At 32.9% G+C, this 24161-nt stretch overlaps 5 protein-coding genes across 9 annotated transcripts in view; 4 read left to right on the forward strand and 1 right to left on the reverse strand.

Moving 5' to 3' along the window:
- Window positions 1-437: 437 nt before the first annotated feature.
- On the forward strand, window positions 438-2447 carry Alg14 (ALG14, UDP-N-acetylglucosaminyltransferase subunit). Its single transcript, XM_023164604.2, has 2 exons — window positions 438-619; window positions 672-2447. Exons 1-2 carry the CDS (start codon window positions 613-615, stop codon window positions 1328-1330), a joined length of 666 nt encoding a protein of 221 aa, XP_023020372.2. The 5' UTR covers window positions 438-612; the 3' UTR covers window positions 1331-2447.
- A 1210-nt stretch (window positions 2448-3657) lies between these two features.
- On the reverse strand, window positions 3658-8769 carry LOC111508950 (uncharacterized). Of its 2 annotated transcripts, none has more exons than XM_023164605.2 (2): window positions 7398-8769; window positions 3658-3795 (listed from the first exon to the last, which is right to left on the reverse strand). In XM_023164605.2, exon 1 carries the CDS (start codon window positions 8542-8544, stop codon window positions 7420-7422), a length of 1125 nt encoding a protein of 374 aa, XP_023020373.2. In that variant the 5' UTR covers window positions 8545-8769; the 3' UTR covers window positions 3658-3795; window positions 7398-7419. The 2 variants fall into 2 exon arrangements, with proteins under 2 accessions (XP_023020373.2, XP_074028200.1); XM_074172099.1 differs by lacking the exon at window positions 3658-3795 and adding an exon at window positions 5293-5476.
- A 1795-nt stretch (window positions 8770-10564) lies between these two features.
- scu (hydroxysteroid 17-beta dehydrogenase 10) lies at window positions 10565-15450 on the forward strand. Of its 2 annotated transcripts, XM_023164600.2 has the most exons (5): window positions 10565-10721; window positions 14277-14444; window positions 14496-14660; window positions 14844-15081; window positions 15165-15450. In XM_023164600.2, exons 1-5 carry the CDS (start codon window positions 10713-10715, stop codon window positions 15353-15355), a joined length of 771 nt encoding a protein of 256 aa, XP_023020368.2. In that variant the 5' UTR covers window positions 10565-10712; the 3' UTR covers window positions 15356-15450. The 2 variants fall into 2 exon arrangements, with proteins under 2 accessions (XP_023020368.2, XP_074028201.1); XM_074172100.1 differs by lacking the exon at window positions 10565-10721 and having other exon boundaries at window positions 14223-14444.
- A 1618-nt stretch (window positions 15451-17068) lies between these two features.
- Rpb12 (DNA-directed RNA polymerases I, II, and III subunit Rpb12) lies at window positions 17069-18452 on the forward strand. Its single transcript, XM_023164602.2, has 3 exons — window positions 17069-17291; window positions 17346-17438; window positions 18294-18452. The coding sequence occupies exons 1-3, from the start codon at window positions 17225-17227 to the stop codon at window positions 18314-18316; spliced, it is 183 nt and encodes a 60-aa protein (XP_023020370.1). The 5' UTR covers window positions 17069-17224; the 3' UTR covers window positions 18317-18452.
- Window positions 18453-22167: 3715 nt separating this feature from the next.
- Window positions 22168-24161, forward strand: part of AGO1 (protein argonaute-1) — a 57249-nt gene continuing 55255 nt past the window's right edge. Inside the window, exon 1 of one of the 3 annotated variants that reach the window (XM_074172102.1) lies at window positions 22168-22517. The gene's annotated coding sequence lies outside the window, so the exon portion shown is untranslated. The remainder of the gene's footprint in view (window positions 22518-24161) is intronic. The other 2 variants (XM_074172101.1, XM_074172103.1) reach the window with 2 other exon arrangements.

The following is a 24161-nucleotide window of genomic DNA, read 5'->3' on the forward strand; positions in this document are numbered from 1 at the left end:
ATGTGTTTCAAGCATTTCATTGTTGGCGACAGTGATTTTTGACAATATTAATAAGTTGCTGCATTTCTTGAAATGATTACAGCGTTTTTCATTGTTAAAACTAGTAGTGCCTCGTGTCGCACTGATTCTGTACGAGTTCTGTCAACATTCAATGTTGGTGCGGACCCAATAGAACGCAATTTATCAATATCATCACTACAACAGAAAAGGTCAAGATCAAATCTACTGGCTGTAGGAATGCAACCTTCTATTATTTCATTATTTAAAGTGACAGGAAGAAATTGTTAACTTAATCTGAATAAATATTCTAAAATCAAATCTTTCTCTTTGAAGATGATCGCTTGGTGATCGAAACACGTGTCGAGGTGTTAAAAATAACGATTTGGTGTTGGGAAAAACTCCAGTAATATTCATTTAAAAAAACATTGGTTGGTATCACCGACATAATTATGTCGATGGTTGGTATAAATGTTTACAAATTTACAATTGTTTTGACTTTGACGATAGACATGATAATATTGTTTATTGATTAGATTCTATAATCTAACCTCTCATATCGCTCGAAAAATAATATTTTTAGTCCTTATTTCTTAGATATTAATAATTTCATAAATGGATGGTAAACCTTTCGAATGATTTCACTTCATTATTTCTGAGAAACTTATTTTCAGCTCAGTTACTGATCGAAATTTGTATATTGTGTATAGTTTTGCTGATTGCTCGAGTTTTATATTTAATTCACAAAATCACCACTGGCCATAGTAAATATGCGTCTAAAAAAAGAGAAAGGCCATGTAGAACCATAATTTGCATAGGATCAGGAGGACATACAACAGAAATGATTACGCTGATAAAAAACTTGGATTTCACACAATATTCACCAAGATATTATATTATGGCCAGGAGCGATGTTACAAGTAAAGCGAAGGTTGAAGAACTTGAGAGAAATAAAGCAACGACGGGACAAACAGCTGATTTTGTAATATATAAGATACCAAGAAGTAGAGCAGTTCATCAGTCATTCCTCACATCCGTATTTACCACCATTTTTTCTATTCTCTACAGTGTTCCTATTGTTTTCAAAATAAATCCCGAATTAATTCTTTGTAATGGTCCAGGAACTTGCATTCCAATTTGTGGATTAGGATTTCTATTGAAAGTATTCTTCATTACTGATACAAAAATTGTTTTCATTGAAAGTTTTTGTAGAACAAGAAGCTTATCTTTAAGTGGTAAGATATTGCTCTATTTAGCTGATAATTTTCTTGTTCAATGGCCAAGATTGAAGGAAAAATTTAAAAGGACTGATTATATTGGACAACTCATGTAATTTCATAAAATATCACAAGGTTTTTCACAGCATTATTTAAACTTCAATTTATATTGCAGCTTATACAAATGGGCTATGATCTCTTGTAAATATATTTTGACAGGTTATTGATGGATTATCATCAACTTTTATTGCTAGAATGGGCATTTCCAGATTTTATATGATTTCGCGAAATATAACCAAAGTAGATATTAATATTATTAAAAGATACTCTTTGAAGCAACTTGTCTCATTCAAACAATACCTTCTGTTCAATAATCTTTCATAGAGCATAGCGACCTTGTAATATTTCAGGGAACCAAACTGAATATTGATTTTCCAACTTCTTCATTGTACCTGAAATCTAGTAATTTCCTTTAACTCAGATGTAGCAGTTTGTTCAATGAAGATATTTATGCCTTTGAACTCTGCATGTTTTTCATCTTTTTATATTTCTAATAGTCTTAAGAGCCCGTGAATGCCAGATGTTTCTTATTTTATAAAAGCTGAAAGTGCATGGCCCAAACATAGGTGGGTACAATAAAGTTTGGATATTCATAGCTTAAGCACATAAAATATGAGGAAACTCCCTTCAATTAAATGCAACTGTATGAAATTTAATACCCTTACCTTCATTCAGGATATCCTTTAAAAGGTTTGAAATATTCCTGATATGTCATAGAAAAAGTATAGAATTCTCCTTGCTCAAATGATTTAAGACACTCTATTCTCACGATTATTGACTAAACTAATTTTTTGGGAGAATTGATAAGCTGTTGTTGTTCAGTCAAAGCCATTAAAACTTATTTTGTAATCCTTTATATATTTTTGAATATATTTCAGATTTTTATATAATTGGTTTCACAAATCCTTACTTTTTTTTTGAGTTACATTCCTAATATTGATATTTGTTAGTGAAATGGTACCTATGCAATTAAAGATACTAGTGAAATTCATATTGCATATATCCAATAGTTACCAAAAAAATCCAGGCTGGAGCCTCTAGATCAAAGAGAGAGAGAGAAATACGTTAATTGTCCTAAGAAAGAGTTCTTGTTGACAAACGATTATGAACTATGTCAAAGTAGTATAAAAGTAATTCCTAAAAGCCCATTTATATAAAATAGGGTATCAAACACATTTTTACGAAAAAAAAATAAATGCTATACAATTTAGAATTCAAAAAATGTTCTTTAAAAAATATGCTATATTATAGTGACATACAGTAGTAAACTATAATTCATAAAAAGCGTTGTCATTGTAAAATTCATCTAAACTATAATAGGCTTTATCAATCAGAATGTCGCTTAATTTTTTCCCGAAAATATTCAAAGAATAACTCTTCAGGTATATGGGAATTTTGTTGTACATCTTTATTCCATTGTATATCAATGAGTCCTTCACCATTGTTGTTGTGGGCAGGGAAAGTCTGATCAAGTTAACTTGACTTGGAACTTTGCCCCGCACACATACCGGACAGCTCGCTTCTGTAAAACAAAAACAGTCTGCAGCATGCTCCCCAGAAGACAAAACATTATCTTATATGAGCATCCACAAAGGCAAAGTACGCAGATCTTGCAAAGGTCTAGAAAAGATCTAAAAAAGGAGTGAAAAACCTTTTTATTTTCCAATTAAAAAATCTTTTTTTTTTTCTGTCAGTCTTTCAATAATATATTGTCAGCAACTCATGGGTACAAATTACACATTAAAAAAAATGCCACTGAATCAAATCAAAAATTGATAGTAAATGGAAATTTGCAATCGGGGGTTTCTGATATACAGTATCAGGTTAGTGCAAGTATTCTTAGTAAAAAATGAAAAAAAAAAGTTTTGGCATGAATACACAAATATGAGTTCAAAGAAATATCAAATGCTCAAAATAAGATGAAAATGATTTTACTACTAGCACTTGACATATAAACTATCGAGTTTATTAATCAATAAAAAAAGTACAATAAAAAAATATATTTCAAAATTAACAGCTTCAATCTCTTTGAAAACAGGATTGATATAAATCTCTTTTATTAATATACAAAAAAGGTTTTCACTTATAAAAAACGATTAAAGTATACATTAAATCAGTCAATCCAAAATCATACTTAAAAATACTATTAGACGTTTGAACTAATTCCCTGAATCATTCATTCCAAAATTAAATCTAAAAGTTTCCCCATCAGGACATGTTGCACTGGAAGTTGATATCAGCTCATTTGAAGAACCATTTTTTTCATCTCCAAAGTTTGATTGGATTGTATTTCTCATTATAGATGTCAATGCACGTTTTTTAACAAACACTGATTTACTGGGGATTGTTGATTTAACTTGCTTGACTGCCGGCTTCATCAAATCACTTTTTAACATTTTCTTTTCTTCTGCTGCCATTTTCTCTCTATAATCTCCAAAACTCAATCGCATCACCTGTCTTTTTTTAACCATGGGTGCTGTGTTACTCATAAGAGTATTCAAAGCTTTGCTGTGGTCTTGTACTGAAAAGAAAATAATAAGTTTATAGTGAGTTAAATGAATATTGTGGTGAACACCACAATCCTACCCTGTTTATTATTCAGTTTGCCTGACTTTAAACCAATTTGTAGTTTTTGAATACACCAACATAATTCCGCTTCAAACTTTTGTTCTGCTTCTGGGCTGATGATACCGATGTTAGGAACTTGTTCAGAAGAAGATTTTGAGTGTTTTGCTGCATTTTTGTACAATTTAGGTTTATTCGGTGCCATTAGATAGTTAGAAGAAAAAAAAGGTTACGTTCACCGTTAGTTATGTTTGAAGGTTATGATGATATCACACGATATAAGCAGTGTCACAATATGCTGTGGCAGTGTTGCCTAACTAAATTAGGCGTTTTCTGGCGCATAGTATTCATTCTGGCGTTGAAATGATGACGTCACATGAATTATGATTTGAAACGTATTGATGATTCAAAACTAGCGTGAGGTTGGTTTTAAAACGAAATTTGACGTTACGTTACGTCAATTGTCAGTTTCTGTATTATTTTGAACGTTATAGTTTTCTATAGTGCTGAAAATTTTTGATAAAATATATGTAAGGATGTACAAAATGAAGTTGGGAAATTATTATATGCACAAATCAGATTCTCATTGAGGTTAGAGAAAATTGAAGAGTTTGTTTTCTTTATTGAATTTTACATCTGACACAAATTGAATCATTCCATTCTGGCGAATCTTATAATTAATGACGTCACTACGAATCGTTTTTGAATATACGCTTGAATACTATTAAACGCCAAAAAACACCTAAGATCTTTGCATTTATGTAAACGAATATGACAGTAAATAACAGAAACAACAGATATTTGAATGTTCGTAATTACGGTTTCTTATGGCAACACTGTTTTCCCCGAGTTTGACGTTCAAATTATAAAATCTAGATGTCACTCTTTCAAATTTACCCAAAGCCCAAAATTGGATGTCTACTATTTTTACCACTTTTATTTGTAACTAAAGTTACTGCAGTTTCGTCCTATAAGGACATTTTTCAAATTTAGACATTATACAATTTAAGGACATTTTCAAACTCATACATTATACAGTTCAATGTATAAGTTTGAAAATGTCAGGACAAAACTGCAGTAACGTTAGTTACAAATAAAAGTGGTAAAAAACAAAGTTTCAATTCTCTTCATAATGATTTTCTACCACGTAGTAGCTACATCCATCGGTAAAAGGGCATATGATTTATACTATACTTCTTTGATTATGCATATCGAGGATAGAAAAGGAAATACATAAGGCTGTCATCTTGACTTATTGCTCAGGGTACGACTGTTGAGCAATTATCACTTAACTGAAGTAAGTAATCAATGGGTTTGTAAATCGTGTACCCTAAAGAGATGTAATGAACCAAAAATAAAAACATGTTTTTATTCGATAGAAGATTGCTGTATGTAAAACATTTACCATTTGATACATTTCTGTATAAAACGGTTGCAGAAGACGGGATCAAGAATAATCTCATTCAAACTTTATTCAGAAATTGACGTAATCCAATCCATTTCTGAACATGGGTAATTTTTAAAATTCAGATATTGTCCACAGAGATATTATGATGTCATTTCTTTCAACAAAGTTGTTGATGAAAATTTTCTGAGATATGAGACTCTCAAGCTAACCACTTGTTCCACTTTTCCAACTGCAAACTCAAAAATTGTTAGTGAAGGAATAAATGAAAATAAAATACTATTTGAAGTGATTCGAGAGCTTTTTGTGGTCATCTTGAAAATATTAATATGAATCAATCCACTAGCATTTGAAAAAAAAATAGTATGAAAAGTGTTTTGAAATTTTGGAAGAGCTCAATCCTTCTTAAGTGACATTGGCCATTTGCTTTTATTTCATGCAAAATACTTTTAAAAACTCCTTTCGTGTATTTGTGTCTTAGTATGTAAACAAAAAAACAATATATTTTTTTGAATAACCCCACTTGAATTGGTAAAACTAACATATACTACTTGGAATGTGTTGCTATGACCAACACTGAACCCTTTTACAAATGCCACATGATCTATTTCAACATCCTAACATGAGATAACTACAAGTAATGAATGATATTATCTTTGGTAGGAGAAAATGGTGACTTTCAGGTGTAAAATCAAACACTGACATAATTATCTCCGTAGTTTAGATCTGCAATTTACTCAATACATCACATTTGTTGAATAAATAGGCAAGATAGATGAAAGCTATAGAATAATGGAATAACTGAAGAATCAATACAAAATGTACACACAAAAATTAAAGAAAAGTTTTTTCACATACGAAACTTACAGTTTTTCCATTGATAAAACCAGTGTCAGCTCACATGTTCCAATGAAAAACCAGATGAACGAGAAATGCACTCAGTGCATATTTTTCAGCAGGACCTCTTCAAGGTCGTGTGGTTTCAGTACCTGGCAGGACGATAGCACGCAAAGAGCAAATGCAAAAGTTGCACCGATTATTTGTTTTTATTGTTTTCTTCAAGTAATGATGAAGAAATTGCAATAGTAGTTGAAATAGCCATGGAAAGGAATAAAAACGTTCAACATGATAATATGTATGTAGAGGCATGTTTGTGGCTCTTTCACGTCTACACGAATTTAGATGAAACTTTACATAAATACAACCTATACATCAGAATAACGTATAGGCTACAATTTACAAAGGTTTTGTGTAATTTTGGCCATAATATAAAAAAAAGTATTGAGAAAGCCAGAAAAATTCTTGCAACCTGAGAGTTATTTTGGTGTGCGTTGCCTATACTGTTGGAATTACGTGCAGATAATGTACTGTAAGATTGTTTACCTTGCCTGCTCTTATATTAACGCACAGCCCAAGCTACTGAACCTAGAATCTTGAAATATGCAGGTAAGTTCATTGTATAGCGTAAATAAACATCAAGAAAGGGAATCATGAATTTCCACCTCCAAGGGGAAAAAATAGAGGTTCTAAGATTGTATTGAATTTCGTCAGTTTTGAAGTTGGGAACCTAAAGTTTTGGTTAAATAAAAAATATAGTAACTATTTGTTTAAAATAGTCTGTCACGAAACTTAACGTGACAAACCAATTTCTAGGCGGGCGAAGCCGTAGGCAATAAACGCTATTATTATTATTAAATCAAATCAAATGTTGTTGATACTATAATCATCTTCAAGAATAGTAGAACTGCATAAAAAGTACCTTGGATTCTCTTTAAGTCAGACTGCAACAAGTTCAATCATCAATGTTTTTTATTGTTTAAACTGATTTTATTTTGAAGTTCTAAGGATGTCTTTCCTGAATAATAATTTACATCAAATTACCAACTATTTCTGTCAATCTCAAGTTGAAGCGATAAAAAAAAACTTAAATGGTATTCTGTATGCAGGTAGATTAGGTCTTGAACTATTCTGTAATAGTACTAGGCAGTGTTGTTGAATTACGTGGTGAAATTTGTGTTCCATTGGGACTGCAACACTATTGAAATTTGACAGAACTCTTGAAGTGTTGGTGGAATAAAAAAGTACCACAAGTTTCAGCAATGGAAAACCCTACATAATTAGATGAGAGGAGAATAACAAACAAATGTACTTACCATTTGAAAATTATTATTTTAATTAAAAACCATATTTAGCCCTTGTAGCCATTTTATTATTTCTGCTTGCGCTCCAGGCATTTTGTAGTTCCTGTTCATTAGCTTTGGCCTGTTGAACCAAATACGTAATATGATGTTTCTTTCTTCTTGTTGGGTCTACAGGTTCATCAATTTCGGGCTTTGGAGCTAATTCTGGGTCAGTTAGTGACTTAACCATCCAAAGATCTTTGTCCAGTAACATTTCTTCTTCATTTATATCAATTAGTTTGATATTTCCAATTGGCCTTTTAGATTTACCAACCAATTCTTTGAATGCCCTATTGTCTAGACCATCGTACTGTTTCTCAGGTTCCGGAGCAATGTCTATAACTTGGCTGGATGACTCTTCTACTGGCTCTCTTACAATTTGTTTAGGTTTTGGTCTACCACAAACTTTTTCCCACAGTTCATCATCAAACGTTTCAGGCATTTCTATATCATCATCACTTTCTACATCACTGAGTGCTGTTTTTTCTCTATTTTCCTGTATTTTTTCTATTCGGGCAGTTTTTCTTGGATTTGCTTTCTTCTTGATAACATCAGGTACAAGATTATGGCTTTGAACAGAAGTAGATGGAGTAGCATTCTTGTTTTTATTTGCTACAACATTTGGTACAAAACTTTTGGCAGTCATCACAGTTCCTTTTACAGGAGGTAATAGTGAAAGGAGGCTGCTGCCTTTCATTGATTTAATTTTTTTGGCTGGTTTCTCACCTTCTTCGTCAGCAAACTGAGACAGAGATGGAATTGTAATTTTAACTTTCTTCTTTCCTTTGTCTACATTGATAGCTTTTGGAATAAAATCCTCAATCGCCCCTTCCTGGAAGGTTTTGACAGCATGTACTTGTGGCAAACTTGAAAATATGCCAGTTCCATTGTCAAGCATACTACTCGATCCTGGTTCATCTATTTGACGGTCTGTATTATTGCTAACAATACCATTCAAATCTGGTTCATTTTTTGGAAGATCTGAATTATTAGAAATGTTCATTGTTTTCCCATCATTTGTAAGGGAAGTAGGAGTTGAAAGGTTGACTCCAATTTCATTTGGGGAATCTTCATCCTCACTTTCACTATTGCTTCCATAGTCATAAGATACCAGAGACATTGCTGGCTGATTTATCTTGTAACTTGATCAATGAACTTTTTTTCTTCAATTCAAAATAATGAAATGTACAATAAACGTATACTCTACTCCAACGTATTTAAAAGAAAACCTGATCTATGCACATCCACCACAAACTATGCTAAAGTTTAAGAACAAGAAGAATTTAATATTTAATAACAATGACGAATGACGTTAGAACTAGACACAATCTACATGGTCACAAACCACCAGTGTTGCCACTAGCTGATGAAGAAATTATCGTGCAGAGCTGTCAAAATTATCGATTTCTCTTGAAAATTATGTTACAATTTCTTTGTTTTGTTGTTTAAAAAAAACGCCGCACTCATTTCTATACATAAATAATCAAATAAAAAACAGATAACAAAAATATAACAAATATTACTGGAGTTTCTTCCCAACACCAAATCGTCATTTTTAACACCTCAACACGTGTTTCGATCACCAAGTGATCATCTCCAAAGAGGAAGATTAAAAAAGTGTTCTAATCTTCGTAACAAACATCGGCAAATCGCCATAAAAATCGAAAAATCAGCGAATAACATGGGAAAGTTTCCGTGGGAAACCCCGAACTGGCCCGAACCCTGTGTAGTTCAGTGAATTCCCCGCTCAGTGAAACAAGAGACAGAGACGGTTGCCGGTCTTCCAAGTAAGGCAATATTTACATAGAAGTTGGTTGCCAAGAAGTGTCGATACTGATTGAATGAAATAAAATAATTTAAATTTTTTTTTTATTGGTACAATAAGAATGAAACCTGCAAAGTTGAAACATTCCAAGACTGAAAAATTATGTTACAATTATCGAACATGTTACACGTTTTCGTTTGACTTAATTTTGAGGAAAAAATATGTTACAATTCGATAATTATGTTACAAGTGGCAACACTGCAAACCACAGAATAGTGTTGTTTGCTATTCTGTGCACAAACTACAAACAGGATTGCAACCAGAAATTTTATTTTAGACACCGTATATAAGTGTTAACTTCTATACAGTGTTTTAGATAATTCATTAGCTCAGTAAATTCCTGATGTTTGTAAGTGCGCATTCTTTTTGAATCAAGGTCATTTTTTATAGACAAGTCAATGGAAGTTTGATATCAAAACTCAAGTACTCAATAACCGTAAACAGCAACAAAATAATGAGAATAATCGAAATATGAAAACAATAGATTGTGCTTCGGCGTAAGAACATAATATGAATATCCAACGAACACTACTTCTCCTCTCCAATCAAAAATAATTGAATTCACAGTGAACGGTCTACTCTACCTCAGTTTGATTGAAAGAAAAATCGATTTATACATATTCACCATATTTTACTCTAGGCCTAATGATAAGTGATAACATATTCAATATAATTCAACTATACAATTGAAAGTTTCTAATCTATGCTAAAGTCTAAGAACAAGAACAAATTAATATGAAGATGCTTTCCAAAAGTTTCCATAAATGAATTTTGATAGTTCTGAAATTACCACTATTGTGGTACTACTGAAAAACCGGTTAAAGAAATATGACAGAACTGACCAATAGGTACTGGATGAAAATCCATTATAACGTATTTAAAAAAAAAACACTATATTGTGAGATTTCCACTTGAAAGTTTATATAACCGTGACACGTGTTTCCTGGTATTGTGACGCCTGAGGATGCTATCGTATAACGAAACACGTGTCGTGGTTTTGCAAACGAGTTAGAATCTCACATTAAATTACGTTTTTTGAATACGTTAAAACGGTTAGATATAAAACACGGTATTCTGAAAACTGGTGAACTGAACGTCAAAATATTAACCGACAATTTTGTTCTTCTACATACGAACCCTGGACCGTGGTGTAGTGGCTACGCCCCTAACCAGTACAACAGGACGGTGAATTGTAACTTTCTCTTTTAGGGAACTGATCATGGCCTTGGTTAACCCACTTCAGAAACGGAACACGGCCTATAAAGTTAAAACATGAGCATCTGCATAACCTAGAATTTTTCAAATTTAATCAAATGACCTTTGCATGGTATAATGGTATAATGCTATAAGCATCATACGATGACCTTTGAATTTGATTTGTTTTCCCAGATTAATGAACCACAAATTTGTATGTAATTTAGTTCTGTTCTCATTGAATACGAGTAGACAGCATTGCTTCAAAAATGATTAAGGTAAGATGTTTGTTTGGAATTTTATATGATTGAAGAAGGTGATCCAAGAAAGAATTTCAAATGGAATTCATATAGAAAAAAAAAGTTGAATGTAATTCTATAACAGATGAATAATTTTGATAAAGAATCTCCTATTTTCCTTAAATTTGAGACAATAAAAAGTATGTAGATGTTTATTGCAGTACTGCAGATATTTTAATATAAATTTAAAGACTTTGTTTAGGATTCTGCAATTAGAAGATGAAAGTGAACATTTATGAAACATTGGAATGAGTATGATAACTTCGAATATTTATTTCACCTGAATGTTTTCAACATATGTTTCCCAACATTAGGAAAATTAGGAGTTGGTTTTTTTTGATCATCTAGATATCTGATTGCTTTTAAAATGTTTCTCATAATTAAAACAAGACTCACATTTTTCCACACGCCAGAAATTTGAATCTAAAGCAAGTTTCCATCACATTATTGTAAGAAATGTTTATGCAAGGTAATGTTTACATCTGGAGGCAAAATTTCACTGGATATTGATCAACGTTATGGTTTTGACCATGTATTATCATTTGAAAATTATACTCTACAAACAAAAGTTGTATACTGGCATATTTGCTAAAGTGTGATAAAGGCAAACTGAAAAGTTTACGAGTGACTATGAATATGAGGTCTGTTCAAAAAATAAGGTGACAGTTCAAATTATGCGGGATACATACATTCGATTAGCAATTAGCAATTTTTTTATGTTGGTACACTCATCTCGAACATATGTTCACAGTTTCAGCTGTTTAACATGTTTAGTTTGTTGGTGAGAGGCATACATGTTAGAAAATATTTTGCTATCAAAAAAAATGGATCAAAGAATTCGCATCAACTTTTGTATAAAAATAAATGGAATTAGTGCTCAAAAAAAAAAAATTACTTGAAGTGTGGACAGTGGCATTCAGTGATTGTAGTCGGGTCAGAAAAATGTTTACAAGTGGTACAAGGTCTTCACAGGACTTCGTAAAATATTACGATTTGATTTGATTGATTTGAAGATCATAACTGGTGACGAATCATGGGTATATGGTTATGATATCGAAACCAAAGTTCAATCGTCCCAATGGAAGAGACGAATCTCAAAGCAACAAAAGGACGCCAAGTTCGATCAAATGTCAGAGTTTTGCTCAGTGTTTTCTTTGATCACCGTGGCATATTGTATGAGGGGTTCCTTGCCACATGGTCATACGGTCAATAAGAAATATTATCTTGAAGTTATGGGCCATTTGCCAGAAGGAATACGTCCGGTATTGTGGATAAACAATTCATTGCTTTTGCATCACGATACTACACCTGCTCACTTGTCATGCCACAGCCACCGTATTCACCAGATTTGGTACCCTGCGACTTTTTCCTGTTCCCAAGATTGAAGAGACTCGTGAAAGGACGGCGTTTCGCGACGATTGAGGAGATATAAACGGAAACGCTGAGAAAGCCCAGGGACATACCAAAAAGTACATATCGGAACTGCTTCGAGGATTGGAAAAACGCTGGCACAAGAGTATCATATCTGGGGTTGGAAAAAATGAAAATTCACCTTTTTTTAACAGACCTCATATTTTTATTATTCCAGTCCCCTTTCATCATCCTGCATATTTTTCAAGTTTAATTTTATCATATTTATCAATTGATGTCCTTCGTTTGTGTCCAAAATACAGTAAAATAAAATCAAAAGAAGGCACACTATTTGTTTCAGACATTACATTATCTCAACTAATATAAATAATGATTATTTCAGACCTTGAGTGTTGAGTTCACAAAATACATATCACTCATTTTGCAACAATGAGTGTCTTAAATGAAAATATTGTACTGATCGTTTCAAAAAAGTTTTTTATATAGATATGAATAAAACAAACGTAAATTTTTGTCTTCAAAAAATATATTATTCAACTGTTTCTTAATTGTGAATTTAATAAAACCGTTTACAGCGTGGAATGTTTTTAATGAGCCAAACAAAAATGTCAAGAATTGCTATTTCTGAAAATGTTCGTTTTTTGTCTCAAATAAAAGGAAAGAATCGTTTTTTTCCAGAATTGTCATGTGTGTCATCGTTACTTTATTGAATTTATCAAGTACTAGCGATCGCTGCTAATCGTCGAAGGACGAAACGCGTCCTTCGACGCGCTATTTATAGACATTCGCAGCCGCCCTCCCGGCCGGTACCGCCGCAACCGCTGCATTTTAAATCTGTAATATCTTCGAACATATTCATTTAAATCGCTTCGTTAATAAGCCGTTATTTTTCGAGGATATAAAATGGATATTTTGGGTTATCCCCAAAAGATAGACATATACTCGTGTACTTTTTTATAAACCTTTTCAAGGTGTACAATACTGTAGTACATTGTTAGATCTATCTTGTAAGGTTCAGCCAGCGTTTGCAATGTAAGCGCAAACACTAGAAACCTCTAAAATTATATGTGTTTCTTGACTGCATACATATAAACCGTCCTCGTGAATCACTCTTTCTATTTAAAAACCCCGCACGCATCAAAATCCGTTGCGTAGTTTTGAAGATCTAGGCATACATAGGGACAGACAGCGGGAAGCGACTTTGTTTTATAATATGTAGTGAAATAATTCCACTGAAAACTCAAACTTTTATAGAATATTAAATCAACAAAATATTAAAGGAATAAAAAATCATTTTATGTTAATTTCAATTCCAAAAAATTAATGTCGTCTTTTAATCAATTTCATTAATATTACTGGAGTTTTATCCTAACACCAAACCGTTATTTTAACATCTCGACACATGAATCGATCAACAAGTGATCTACCCTGTTAGCTGAAATGATATCCGAAATCATTAGAAACGTTTTAAAACTGGACTCCGCCTTGTTTTTATATAATGAAGATTCTTATTTATTTCTTCCAACATGCATGATATATTATTTAAGAAATGTGTGCTTAAGAATAGACGCCGGACTTGTGCAAGTTGTTCGGTACGTCTCTCATACAAGCTAGGCTATAATTTCAAAATAGAAGGCACTATATTCACAGAAATGACAAGTTTTTGCCTTAATCTGTCTCTTGCAGTGGCGTATGGAAATTATACTAAGCACATGAGGAAAAATTATGAATAAGTATAGAAAATCACAACCTTGACTACAATGTTTTTATTTTAATGCAATATTTATGAGAATTTAGTGTCTACTATTATGGAATTGTACTATAGAAGTAAAGCTGCCGGACTGAGTCATGGCCGATGAGAAGCTCCTCCCTCAATACAATAAGTATGTATGTACGATTTCTCCCACCGGCCATGACTCAGTCCGGTAGCTGTATTCGGCTTCAATTGGAAATATCGAAAGTAGTACGAATTCCTAGGAAAAGGAAAAAACATCCTACAAAACTATAACCAATCACGCTTCTATTCTCGATCTCCAAAGTGTTGGAGAAGGATTATCAGTTCCATAATATGGCTTCTTTCATCGGAGATAAATCGAAATATTTCAGTTAATGTCACATGTGCATAATTCGCATATATGTTCAATTCAATTGTTATGTTTTCAGGGTGCAGTGAGTCTAGTTACTGGAGGTGCATCAGGCCTGGGAAAAGCCACAGTTGAAAGGCTAGTTCAGCAAGGATCAAGAGTAGTTCTTTGTGATCTCCCTACCTCCAAAGGTAATGAGATAGCAAAAAGTATTGGTGAGGACAAAGTTATTTTTGCTCCTGTCAATGTAAGCTAGTACTCTTTCTGAAGAACAAATTCTGATGGCTTTGATTTTTAGGTAACTTCCGAAGAAGATGTTAGCAATGCTTTATCGCTGACCAAAGAAAAGTTTGGCAAACTCGATAATGTCGTTAATTGTGCTGGAATCGGCGTAGCTTTTAAGACATATAATTTTAACAAAAAGGCACCTCACAAACTGGAAGATTTCATGAAAGTCGTAATGGTAATTTTTTATTGAAATAAAATTTTAAAAGTACTGACCAATTCATAGGAAACATGTCAAACAGTTTTCGGCATGTAACACATCTGCAGGAAGGTTTACTTTTCAGATTTACCTACACCTACTCTAAAAACCTACTTAATAGAGCAGCATTTTGTAAATTTCTGTTCACAATTAAATTTTCAGACGAACACCATTGGAACTTTCAACGTGATCCGACTATCAGTAGGATTGATAGGGGACAACGAACCTGATAAAAATGGAGGAAGAGGTGTTATTGTTAACACTGCAAGTGTAGCTGCTTTTGACGGACAAATGGGACAGGCAGCATATTCGGCCAGTAAAGGTGCTATAGTAGGAATGACTCTACCCATCGCAAGAGATTTGGCAAGTCAAGGAATTAGAGTAGTAACAATTGCTCCGGGTAAGTTTAACTATTTTCGTTCACGTTTGGAATTCATTCATAGAATTACTGTGATTACTTATTGAACTATTCCGGTGTTTCAGGTTTGTTCAATACACCGTTGTTCGAAAATCTGCCAGAAAAAGTTACCGCATTTTTATCAAAATCAGTTCCATTTCCTCAAAGGTTAGGGTATCCTGATGAATTCGCCCAACTGGTTCAGAGTATAATTGAAAACCCCATGTTGAATGGAGAAACAATCAGATTGGATGGCGCTCTGAGGATGCAACCATAAACACTGTACTCTGATGGCTGAAAGAAAAAGAACACGTTTCATGATTTGTTTTAATACTGGTTTTGTAAAAACGAATATATTTTATAATTCAAGAACAGAGTTAAAATGGAATGTTGTACCTGAGTGAGGCATTAAATGGTTCTTTTCCCAAGAAACACTAATAGTACAGGATCCAAAAGGAGATCTTTCTTCACATAAATGTTTACTTGATGAAACATAATTTATTAAATTCCATGCAAGACGAATAAATTCTGAATGTATTGCGTTTCATGGGATACTATTGCGAGTCCAATGTGGTGTCTAGATTGACTTGTCAATTCATGTTTGCCGCGCGAGTTGACAGTTACGGTTTACGCCGCTTATTTATTAAGGCTCATTTACACGTGCTAGTACACTGACACAAGCATGTGTTCGCTGATGATATGGCAAACACACAAGAAATCGTGAGTAATTTAAACATTGAACGTCGTTCATATATGGTAGTTTCATGTTCAATTTTGTCAGAATTTCGTAAGAGGATCCTATGAGTTGAAGAAATCATCTGATAATGTCACCTGAAAATTTTGATTTTCTCTTGAAAAGATTTTGTACTTATATTCCACAGATATTCATTTTGGGAATATTAATCAACAAATGTTGAAAGTTTTTGCTTGATTAAATCTACTCATTGTATTACATGAGATAATTTCAAAAAATACTATTTACGATAATAAACAATTTTCACATTTTTTATTTTTAGACGCGTTTCCTAACACCATAGCTTCCTCGTTAAAAATCTACACTACGGTGTTGGCAAAACGCGTCTGGAAATAAAAATGTTTGTGAAAATTGTTTAATTATTATCATTGATAGTGTTATTAATTTTCATTAAGAAGCGGGTCAGTACGTTCATAATAACAAATACCACAACCCCTACACTTAACTATCTCGTCCGAGTACTTGTTTATACCGGGGGCGAGAACACTACTCGACCCTACAAAGTTGAGCACTGTCCGAGTTATCTCGCCTATGTCCGGACTTGGACGAGAATTGTTTACATTATACGAGTACTCAACCGCGTCACTAACTCTGACGAGTGTACCAACACGTGTAAATGAGCCTTTAGTATGCACATTAGCGCGGAGGAATGCAATAGTACTAGAAGGAACAAGAAAAACTTCCAAAAAATATTGGCAAAAAACTTCGTTGGAGAGAAAACATCTACATTGAGGAAACTTAGTACCTTTTCAAGGGCGACTAAAATTTAAACAGTATATTGCCAACAAAAGACATACGTTTGAAATAAAGCTTTTCAAACTTTGCCTGAAATGTGGTTATACATACGACTTCAACATATATTATGAAAAAAACATGTCGAAGGTAGCCGCGTACCAACAAAACTACATAACAGACTCTTGCGATTGACAACTATTACTCATTGGTAACACTTGTTTATAAACTGTTACACCGAAAAACTTTATAATTGGTGCGCTAATCGCAAGTATAATTCTAAAAACGTCATTTAAAAGAATTCAAAAGTAGGCGAATTCAGACATCGTTATTCAAAAATGAAAAGACAAGCGCGAAGGAAGTTTACATTTTCATTTGTACTGAGAAGAGCACAATACAATGTTCAACATGTATCGTTTTGACAATTCGACTTCTATACGCATATTGGCCGGAGAGCCTGTACTGCCGAGGCCAAAAAATATGAAGGTTTAAATTTAAGAAGAAAGTCTTTGGCAACCCTGTCTGTCCATCTTCATAACCAAAACAATTTCCATATTAGTGGAAGTTGGGTCTAGATTATTTATTTTGAATGCTAATAGGTTTGTTAGCTAGTAGAGTGAACGCTTCCAGTTAGTGATTATTCAATTTTGAAGCCACAAAATGTCTGGGGAAGGTTCAAGTAAAGATACGGCTGCATTGAAAACTCCCATGCTCTATATTTGTGGAGGTAAGGAATTTCTGAATGCTTATTGAAACAAATAATGTATTTGTATAATTTCAGAATGTCACAATGAGAATGAATTGAGGCCCAGGGATCCAATCCGTTGTAGAGAATGTGGTTATCGTATTATGTACAAGAAGCGTACAAAGAGATGTATCCTTTTTACTAAAAATTATTAATTTACTTCAAATATTTGATGGAGAGGTTTATATATGTAAAGCTTTACTTTACGTGAGATATCCTTATGATCCTGTGTATTGATTCTTCTAGCTTGTCTTCCAATACGCTTAGAGGAATGAGTGAATAGTAACTATTAGGATACTAACCTTGTGCTTTTTTAAAAAAATGTTTTGTTGGACTTGCACATTTTTGTCTGCTGATAACGAATTTTGAGTTAAGTTGAAAATATTTAGGTTATTGTGCCAAATAAAGGATTCGTGTGTGAAAACATTCAAGATAAGTGATACTTGATGAATAAGTGAATTAAGATTCATAGTATGGGATAGGGATAAGAAACTTTTATTTTACATGTTTTCAATAATAAAAGTGAGTTCTTGAAGTAGGTGAATTTTAAAAAGTTTCGATATTCGAATGACTGTGACTCCGAAAGTAAACTGGAACCCAATGTTTTCACTTAAGATTTGTGATTAGCGGACAAAATCATTAATATGTCTAAGACGACTTTTTTTTTAAATGCTTGAGGTTAGTATCTGAATAATTACTGATTGAGTCACTCTGCAACACAGAATTAAAAGTCTTTTGAATGTATAGCCCATGTGACATATAGAGGTTGCACACAGAGTCCAAGATAAAACAGTTAACTTACTCTTTTACCACTTTTGATACTTTTGGTATATATGGTACAAAGCATATAAATGCATAAACTATTTTGCATTTATGTGCTACATCTAACACATTCATTAGCTACTAACTCAACTACATTTGAAATTTATTAAGATCATCATGTAGATTTTTGTATGCATTATATTTCCTTAACCCCATGCACAGTGGTGGTTTTTGATGCCAGATGAATATGTTCCAGTTCCAGATAGATGCGAGGTGGATCACAAATTTTAAGTTGTTTATATATAATATGTTAATTTTTATTTGATCATTAGTATTTGTACCTTATTTCATAATAAATAAACTATTGAAATAACAAAAAAATCGTATTATTGGAATGATATTTTGTTTAATTTTTCAGTTTGATTAATGGATGGAATATGGGTGTATCCCAATTTACGAAAATGAGTTATTGACCACAGTCGACAAGCTGGTATCCATTGTAATTTCATTTCAGGATATATTACTTAATATAATTGTCATTTTCAACTGTTCATTTTAATTTTGTATGTTCTTTCAGAGATTTAAATTAATATTATATCATAATAAACAATGAAAGCCCGAACTAGTAAAAAGTACAGACTTATTATAATTTCCATTGTTTTCGATTATTACCTATCATGAAACTTTGTATTGATGATTATTTTAAAGATCCCTCATACACGGTAATGTAGAATTATACTTTTTTTCCTACTTCAGAAAAGTTGTCACATTTCAGTCTTGATACAAAAAATAGGAGAAGTTGAGAAAGTGTTTTATTTTGTGAAATAGCCTTGCATTATTGTTCTTCAGTACGGATATTTAAACTTGAACAGTGAATAGTTTCGTTAGGTAGACAGATAATTTATTCAACTCGTAACAGGTCTTATAAGTAGTTTTATTCCAATGCTAGGTTGTGAACGTCTACACATACTCATGTGTAAACAAATACTTGAAAAGGAAAACAGTGAAAAAAATATCACAAACAATTTAAACTGCAAAAAAAAATTATATCTGCAATACCAAAGTTAATAACTAATATCCTCTTCACATATATCATAATTATATACAACTATAATAATATTAAAAATTATTTTCTAAATACACTGAAAAAACATCTGATTTTGCATTGAAATTAAAACTTCTTATATTTGACGGAATTTTATTACATAGATTTAAGTTCAAATAATCATTTTGGAAGTTGTCAAACCCAGTTTGGGTATTCTCAATAAGTTGCCAGATCTGGTTATATTCATGGCTGTGAGAGAGTGCTTTATAATAACGAATTTCCAATTCGTTCAGGTCAGTCTTCCTCTACCTACACAGTAGGTTTATGGACTGAAGCCTATCAGAAAACAAGCCAACGCCCTTCGTGGTATAAGCCAGAGAATAAGTCGTTTTCTGATAGGTTTCAGTCCTTAAACCTATTGTGTAGGTAAGGGAAGACTGGCCTGAACGAATTGTTCCTTTAGATCAGGAGTCGGCAAGCGTACCTGACTTAGCACGCCTGGCAGTTTTAAATGGCAGGGATAACTTTGTGAAGAAGCAATAAAATAAAGGTTAAAAGGTTGCCAGCCCCTGCTTTAGATAATTTGATTCAAAGCTAGTTTTGGAGTATGCCCACTTACTATAGGTGACTTTTTCAATCAACAAAACTGATATAACCTCGCGCGGGTAAAAAAAACCCTTTTTGTTCACATGTGAACGTCAGATGGTCGTCTAGCTAGAAGTTAAAAAGGGTGTTAGTTTGGACTTGAAATTGATATTAGAATATAATAATAATAATATTTATTCTGTCTAGTATTATAATTCTTATTACCATTATGTTATGTGCGATTTTACATATTTTAATATATACTTGTTAACAGTCAATATTTTGAGATTTTGGATGATGAGTTTGCAATTTATCCTTCTATAGTAACTCCTGCTGTATACCTTATGATTCTTTTTTGAATTTTGAGTATTCTGGAACAATCACTAAAATGCTCCCGAAGCTATAATACCATAAGAAATGTTACAATGAAAGTATGCATGGTAGTACATTAATAAGAGTAATCTATTTACATTCCAGCGTAGCTGTTGAATACATTAAGATATTGAGGATATCTATTTACAAATAGTATCAATATGCTTGTTCCATTTGAGATTTTCTGTTATCTTCAAACCCAAAAATGTTGTCTCCTCTTGTTGTTGAATTGATCCATTAATTGACGTTACTAGTAACTGTGATCTGGAGTGGTTCTTGAATGATTAAAACATAAAAGCACAATTTTTCTTTCATATAATATATGATGGGTACCTCAAAAATTTTACTTTGGAATACATTTCATTAGGATTTCGTGAACATGAAAATATACCGAGCTTTAAACAATATTGATGTGATATAACTATATACAAATGTATTAACAACAATTTTTGACTTTCAGCTTCAACAATTTTTTACTTGCGAAATGCCCGGATGCTTCAAAGACTCACCCGGTTTATTTAACTCATTCAAGACGTATAAATAAAACAAATATGTATACAACCATGGTCGTCCGACAGCCCGGTTATTCCACCGGATTGATTGATCCGCGATCCTGCCCCAATCCCAAGTAAAGGGACGTCGCAGCTTTTCAAGGTTGATGCGCAAGGGCACGGTTTGACCGCTTTCTGTAGAGGCTCGTCTTCAAACAACATTCAAGGTCAGATGTGTGTAATCAATAAAATAAAGTGTTCGGTAGGCTCGCAATTTGGTTTTGCGTACGCGCAAATTCAACGACGCGCAACTTCGATGGACCGTTTCGTTTTTTCTGCATGCAAATAGTGTATTCGAATGGCAATAATAATAAACAAACAAAACAAAACCTGATTCTCACGAAGTCGAAGTGACGTTCTTGGTTTCAGTTTGTTGCACAACGCGATAAAAATACGTGCGAGTTTTGTTGTGTTTGGCGGGATTAGGTGGTAAACAAGAACTTGACCAAAACGTCTCTAGGTTATATATTTGATGTACTGAAACACACTCTTTTGATTTATGTCTATAATTCTGAAATGATGTTAACAATGGATGTATACATCAACGGGATACCTATAGTTTTCTTCGGTGTTGTAAGTCTGTACCTGTTCTTGCCCAAATAATAACAAATAGGTACCTATTTTACTAGCTACATCTGTAAAACCATCAAAAATAATAGACTTATTTTTAATCTGCACATAATTTTCATGAAGATTCTCAGATTTACCATTTTTCATTATACAATAAGCAACAATTTTTCAATGGTACATCCCTATTATATGACTTTATTAACCTACAATAAATATACATGAGTTACACAGAGGATAGTGAAAATAGGGAAAACAAAATAGGGTACATTTATTAGTTTTCTTTTAGTTATTCAATACAGCTCCAACTTATCGCCATTCTCTTGACAATATCCCAGACGATACTAAACATCTTCTAATTTCACCACTAATTCATGTAAACTTCATTTTTGCAACATTGGTGGATATTATATCTCAAGAAAAATCTAACTGCATGAGGTATGGAGATCTAGCTGGCCATTCTATCAATACATATCTGTGTAATGTATTGATGCGTCATCTCGTTGAAGTTATATCGGGTTACCCAGTACATTGTGGTTTCCACCAATTGCATTTAATGATCCTTTAGTAAAAAATAATCCAAAAGTAAGTACGACTGAATGAGCAGAATAATCACCCTACATGATGTAATGATTATATGTGTGTCGATATTTGAAACAGAAAAAAAATTGATTTTCTAAACATTTCCAAATTGGGGAATGAAAATTTTCCACCTTTCAGGCAAACACCTTTGAAAATAAATGACAAAAAATATATGTCAAAAAATTGTTGAAATTTTTATTGACACATATAAACATATTTTACCAGTAGATAAAATCGCACGAAACTACTTTCACAGAATCCTCCTTGTAAAAGTGCAACGAACATTAAAACAAATATTTGCATTTCCAATCACACCAACACCTGTTTGTGTGCAGTTTGCAAGTAGATAGGTAGGTTTGTTTCTCTTGTATCAACCAAAATAAATTCGATCTACCAAATATAAATGAAAATTGCATAATATAGATAGGTTGGCTTGTGCAAAATTTCTATTCAACATCAATTTAAATCGCGCCTAATCGCGGTTTTGATTCAAGCAATTCGAATCCCCACGAAAATGCTCATTATGTTGAGTAGACGCATGCGCATTTTCGAACTCGGTGGAAATCCAGATACTCGACGGATTTATCCAAAACAAGTGCAAGTGCATCAGATTATTTGTTAAAATTGTTGTTAGAAAACCTGTAAGCGATATGAATGCTGTTGATATCGATAAAGCAATATGGTTTGAAATGACTGAACTATGTTTCTACGTGTGTCAGATCTGGATTGAAGTAAAAATAACAGGTACGTGCAATTATTTTGTTATCATCTCCCGGCTTCAGCCTTGAAATCCTGGAATTGTTTTTCGTAAGGATTGTTAGCGTAAGAAAGAATCGTATTTCATTCATTCACTCATATCTTTTTGGTCAGGGATCTGTTCGCTCGTATTATAAATAGTTATTTGGAATTTTTACACATAAAGGTATCTATAAATTATTCAACATCGCGTCATTATGCATTTTGTAATTAGAGAACAACGCATTTTTTCATGACTGTTGACTGAACAAGGACGTACTTGCTTGATAGTTTAAAAGAAATTTTAAATTGTTTATTACTAATCCATTTTGAAGTTTTCCTGCGATTCCTCCGAAAATATCTTTAGTTCCATGCAACTACTTTAATATATACCTAAGTACATACTTAGTACTGAATTTTTTTATTGTTCATATCATTTGATAAATTAGTGTAAAACTAGAGAAATTGAAACGTGTACGTACAATTGTTTATAATGTTATCTCAATAAACCTACATCCTTTATCGATAAGAAATATCACTTGATCTCGTTATGCTGGATATTTATTGAAGTTGGTTTTGCTAATTGGCTATTTGTTCACAATTGCTGGATAGAAAGTTCACGAAATAAACCTAAAAAAGATATGATGTTTTTTAATTTGATTCGCAGTAATCTTACAAAAGTGTTCCACACATTACTCAAGTATAGTAGGTACTGCCATTAATTGCAAAATATTCTACCCAAGTTTATTGAACTATATTTCAAGTATATAGGTACTACCTTATAAAAATATTGATATGGGTTCCATATCTGCAGCTGATAAAATGCCTACTAATCAAATGATTTAGGAGCTCAATTTTCGAAAAGCTTCAAGATAAAGAATTTAAGTCAGTGACACAGAAATGAACTCATAAACACGATTTGAAAACACTAATGTTCATTATTTCTGTAAAAAATCTGTTGAAATCTGTTTTTCCGTTAACTAGCTGTCACCCCCTTACGAACGACAACTCTCAAAAGTTGAAACTTGTGCGAGCGAAGGACTATAACGAGGTCTTACATTTTAAAGTGTGATTCCTGATACGGGTTGGGCGATAGGAAGTGAAAATCTATTGTCCGGCCTTGCGGTTCAAACCACCGGTTCACACAGCGGTCGATTGAGTGAGTAGATCAAACCACTCACGTCAACTTACCAGGCTACCGTCCCAATTCGAATATTACAGTTATGTCGCTAGTCTACTTCGGTCGCAAAGATGCTGTAACTGATATTATCACACAATGAGAGCGGTGTTTTGGGAATCTTGTGCTTCACAACAAAATCAACCACATGGACTCTGTTTTGAACTCTATTTAACCTCATAGTATGATTGGGGGTGTAGTGGACAAAGTCGAATTTAGACTTTATACAGCATTAAACGTTGCAGACATACATGGGGGGTCCGAGGAAGTCCAACATCATGACGCATAATAAAAGTATTTTTGTTTATACAGGGGATCCCCCTATTAAAATTTGATGTGGTGTAGCAATTGAAATCAATTGCTTTCTTCCTTTTTTTGAAAGATCCCCCTTTTTTGTATAATTTCCACAATTGGAAACACTTCGGGAAACCCGTTGCATATAGTCCTTGAATGGGGTTTTTCCTAAATTTCAAATT

The sequence above is a fragment of the Leptinotarsa decemlineata genome, unplaced genomic scaffold, assembly GCF_025532065.1.
Source record: "Leptinotarsa decemlineata unplaced genomic scaffold, Ldec_3_MD MMD2_tig00000035_RagTag_RagTag, whole genome shotgun sequence".
Taxonomy (NCBI): Eukaryota; Metazoa; Arthropoda; class Insecta; order Coleoptera; family Chrysomelidae; genus Leptinotarsa; species Leptinotarsa decemlineata.

What these genes read in the sequence shown, in the direction of transcription:
- LOC111508950 (XM_023164605.2), bottom strand. Translation starts at nt 8,544, where the DNA reads ATGTCTCTGGTATCTTATGACTATGGAAGCAATAGTGAAAGTGAGGAT.
- scu (XM_074172100.1), top strand. Translation starts at nt 14,223, where the DNA reads ATGTCACATGTGCATAATTCGCATATATGTTCAATTCAATTGTTATGT. An exon ending in ATTTCATGAAAGTCGTAATG is followed by an intron (nt 14,661 to 14,843) that starts GTAATTTTTTAT and finishes TTAAATTTTCAG; the next exon opens with ACGAACACCATTGGAACTTT. An exon ending in AGTAGTAACAATTGCTCCGG is followed by an intron (nt 15,082 to 15,164) that starts GTAAGTTTAACT and finishes CCGGTGTTTCAG; the next exon opens with GTTTGTTCAATACACCGTTG.
- Rpb12 (XM_023164602.2), top strand. Translation starts at nt 17,225, where the DNA reads ATGTCTGGGGAAGGTTCAAGTAAAGATACGGCTGCATTGAAAACTCCC. An exon ending in CATGCTCTATATTTGTGGAG is followed by an intron (nt 17,292 to 17,345) that starts GTAAGGAATTTC and finishes GTATAATTTCAG; the next exon opens with AATGTCACAATGAGAATGAA. An exon ending in CAAGAAGCGTACAAAGAGAT is followed by an intron (nt 17,439 to 18,293) that starts GTATCCTTTTTA and finishes CCCCATGCACAG; the next exon opens with TGGTGGTTTTTGATGCCAGA.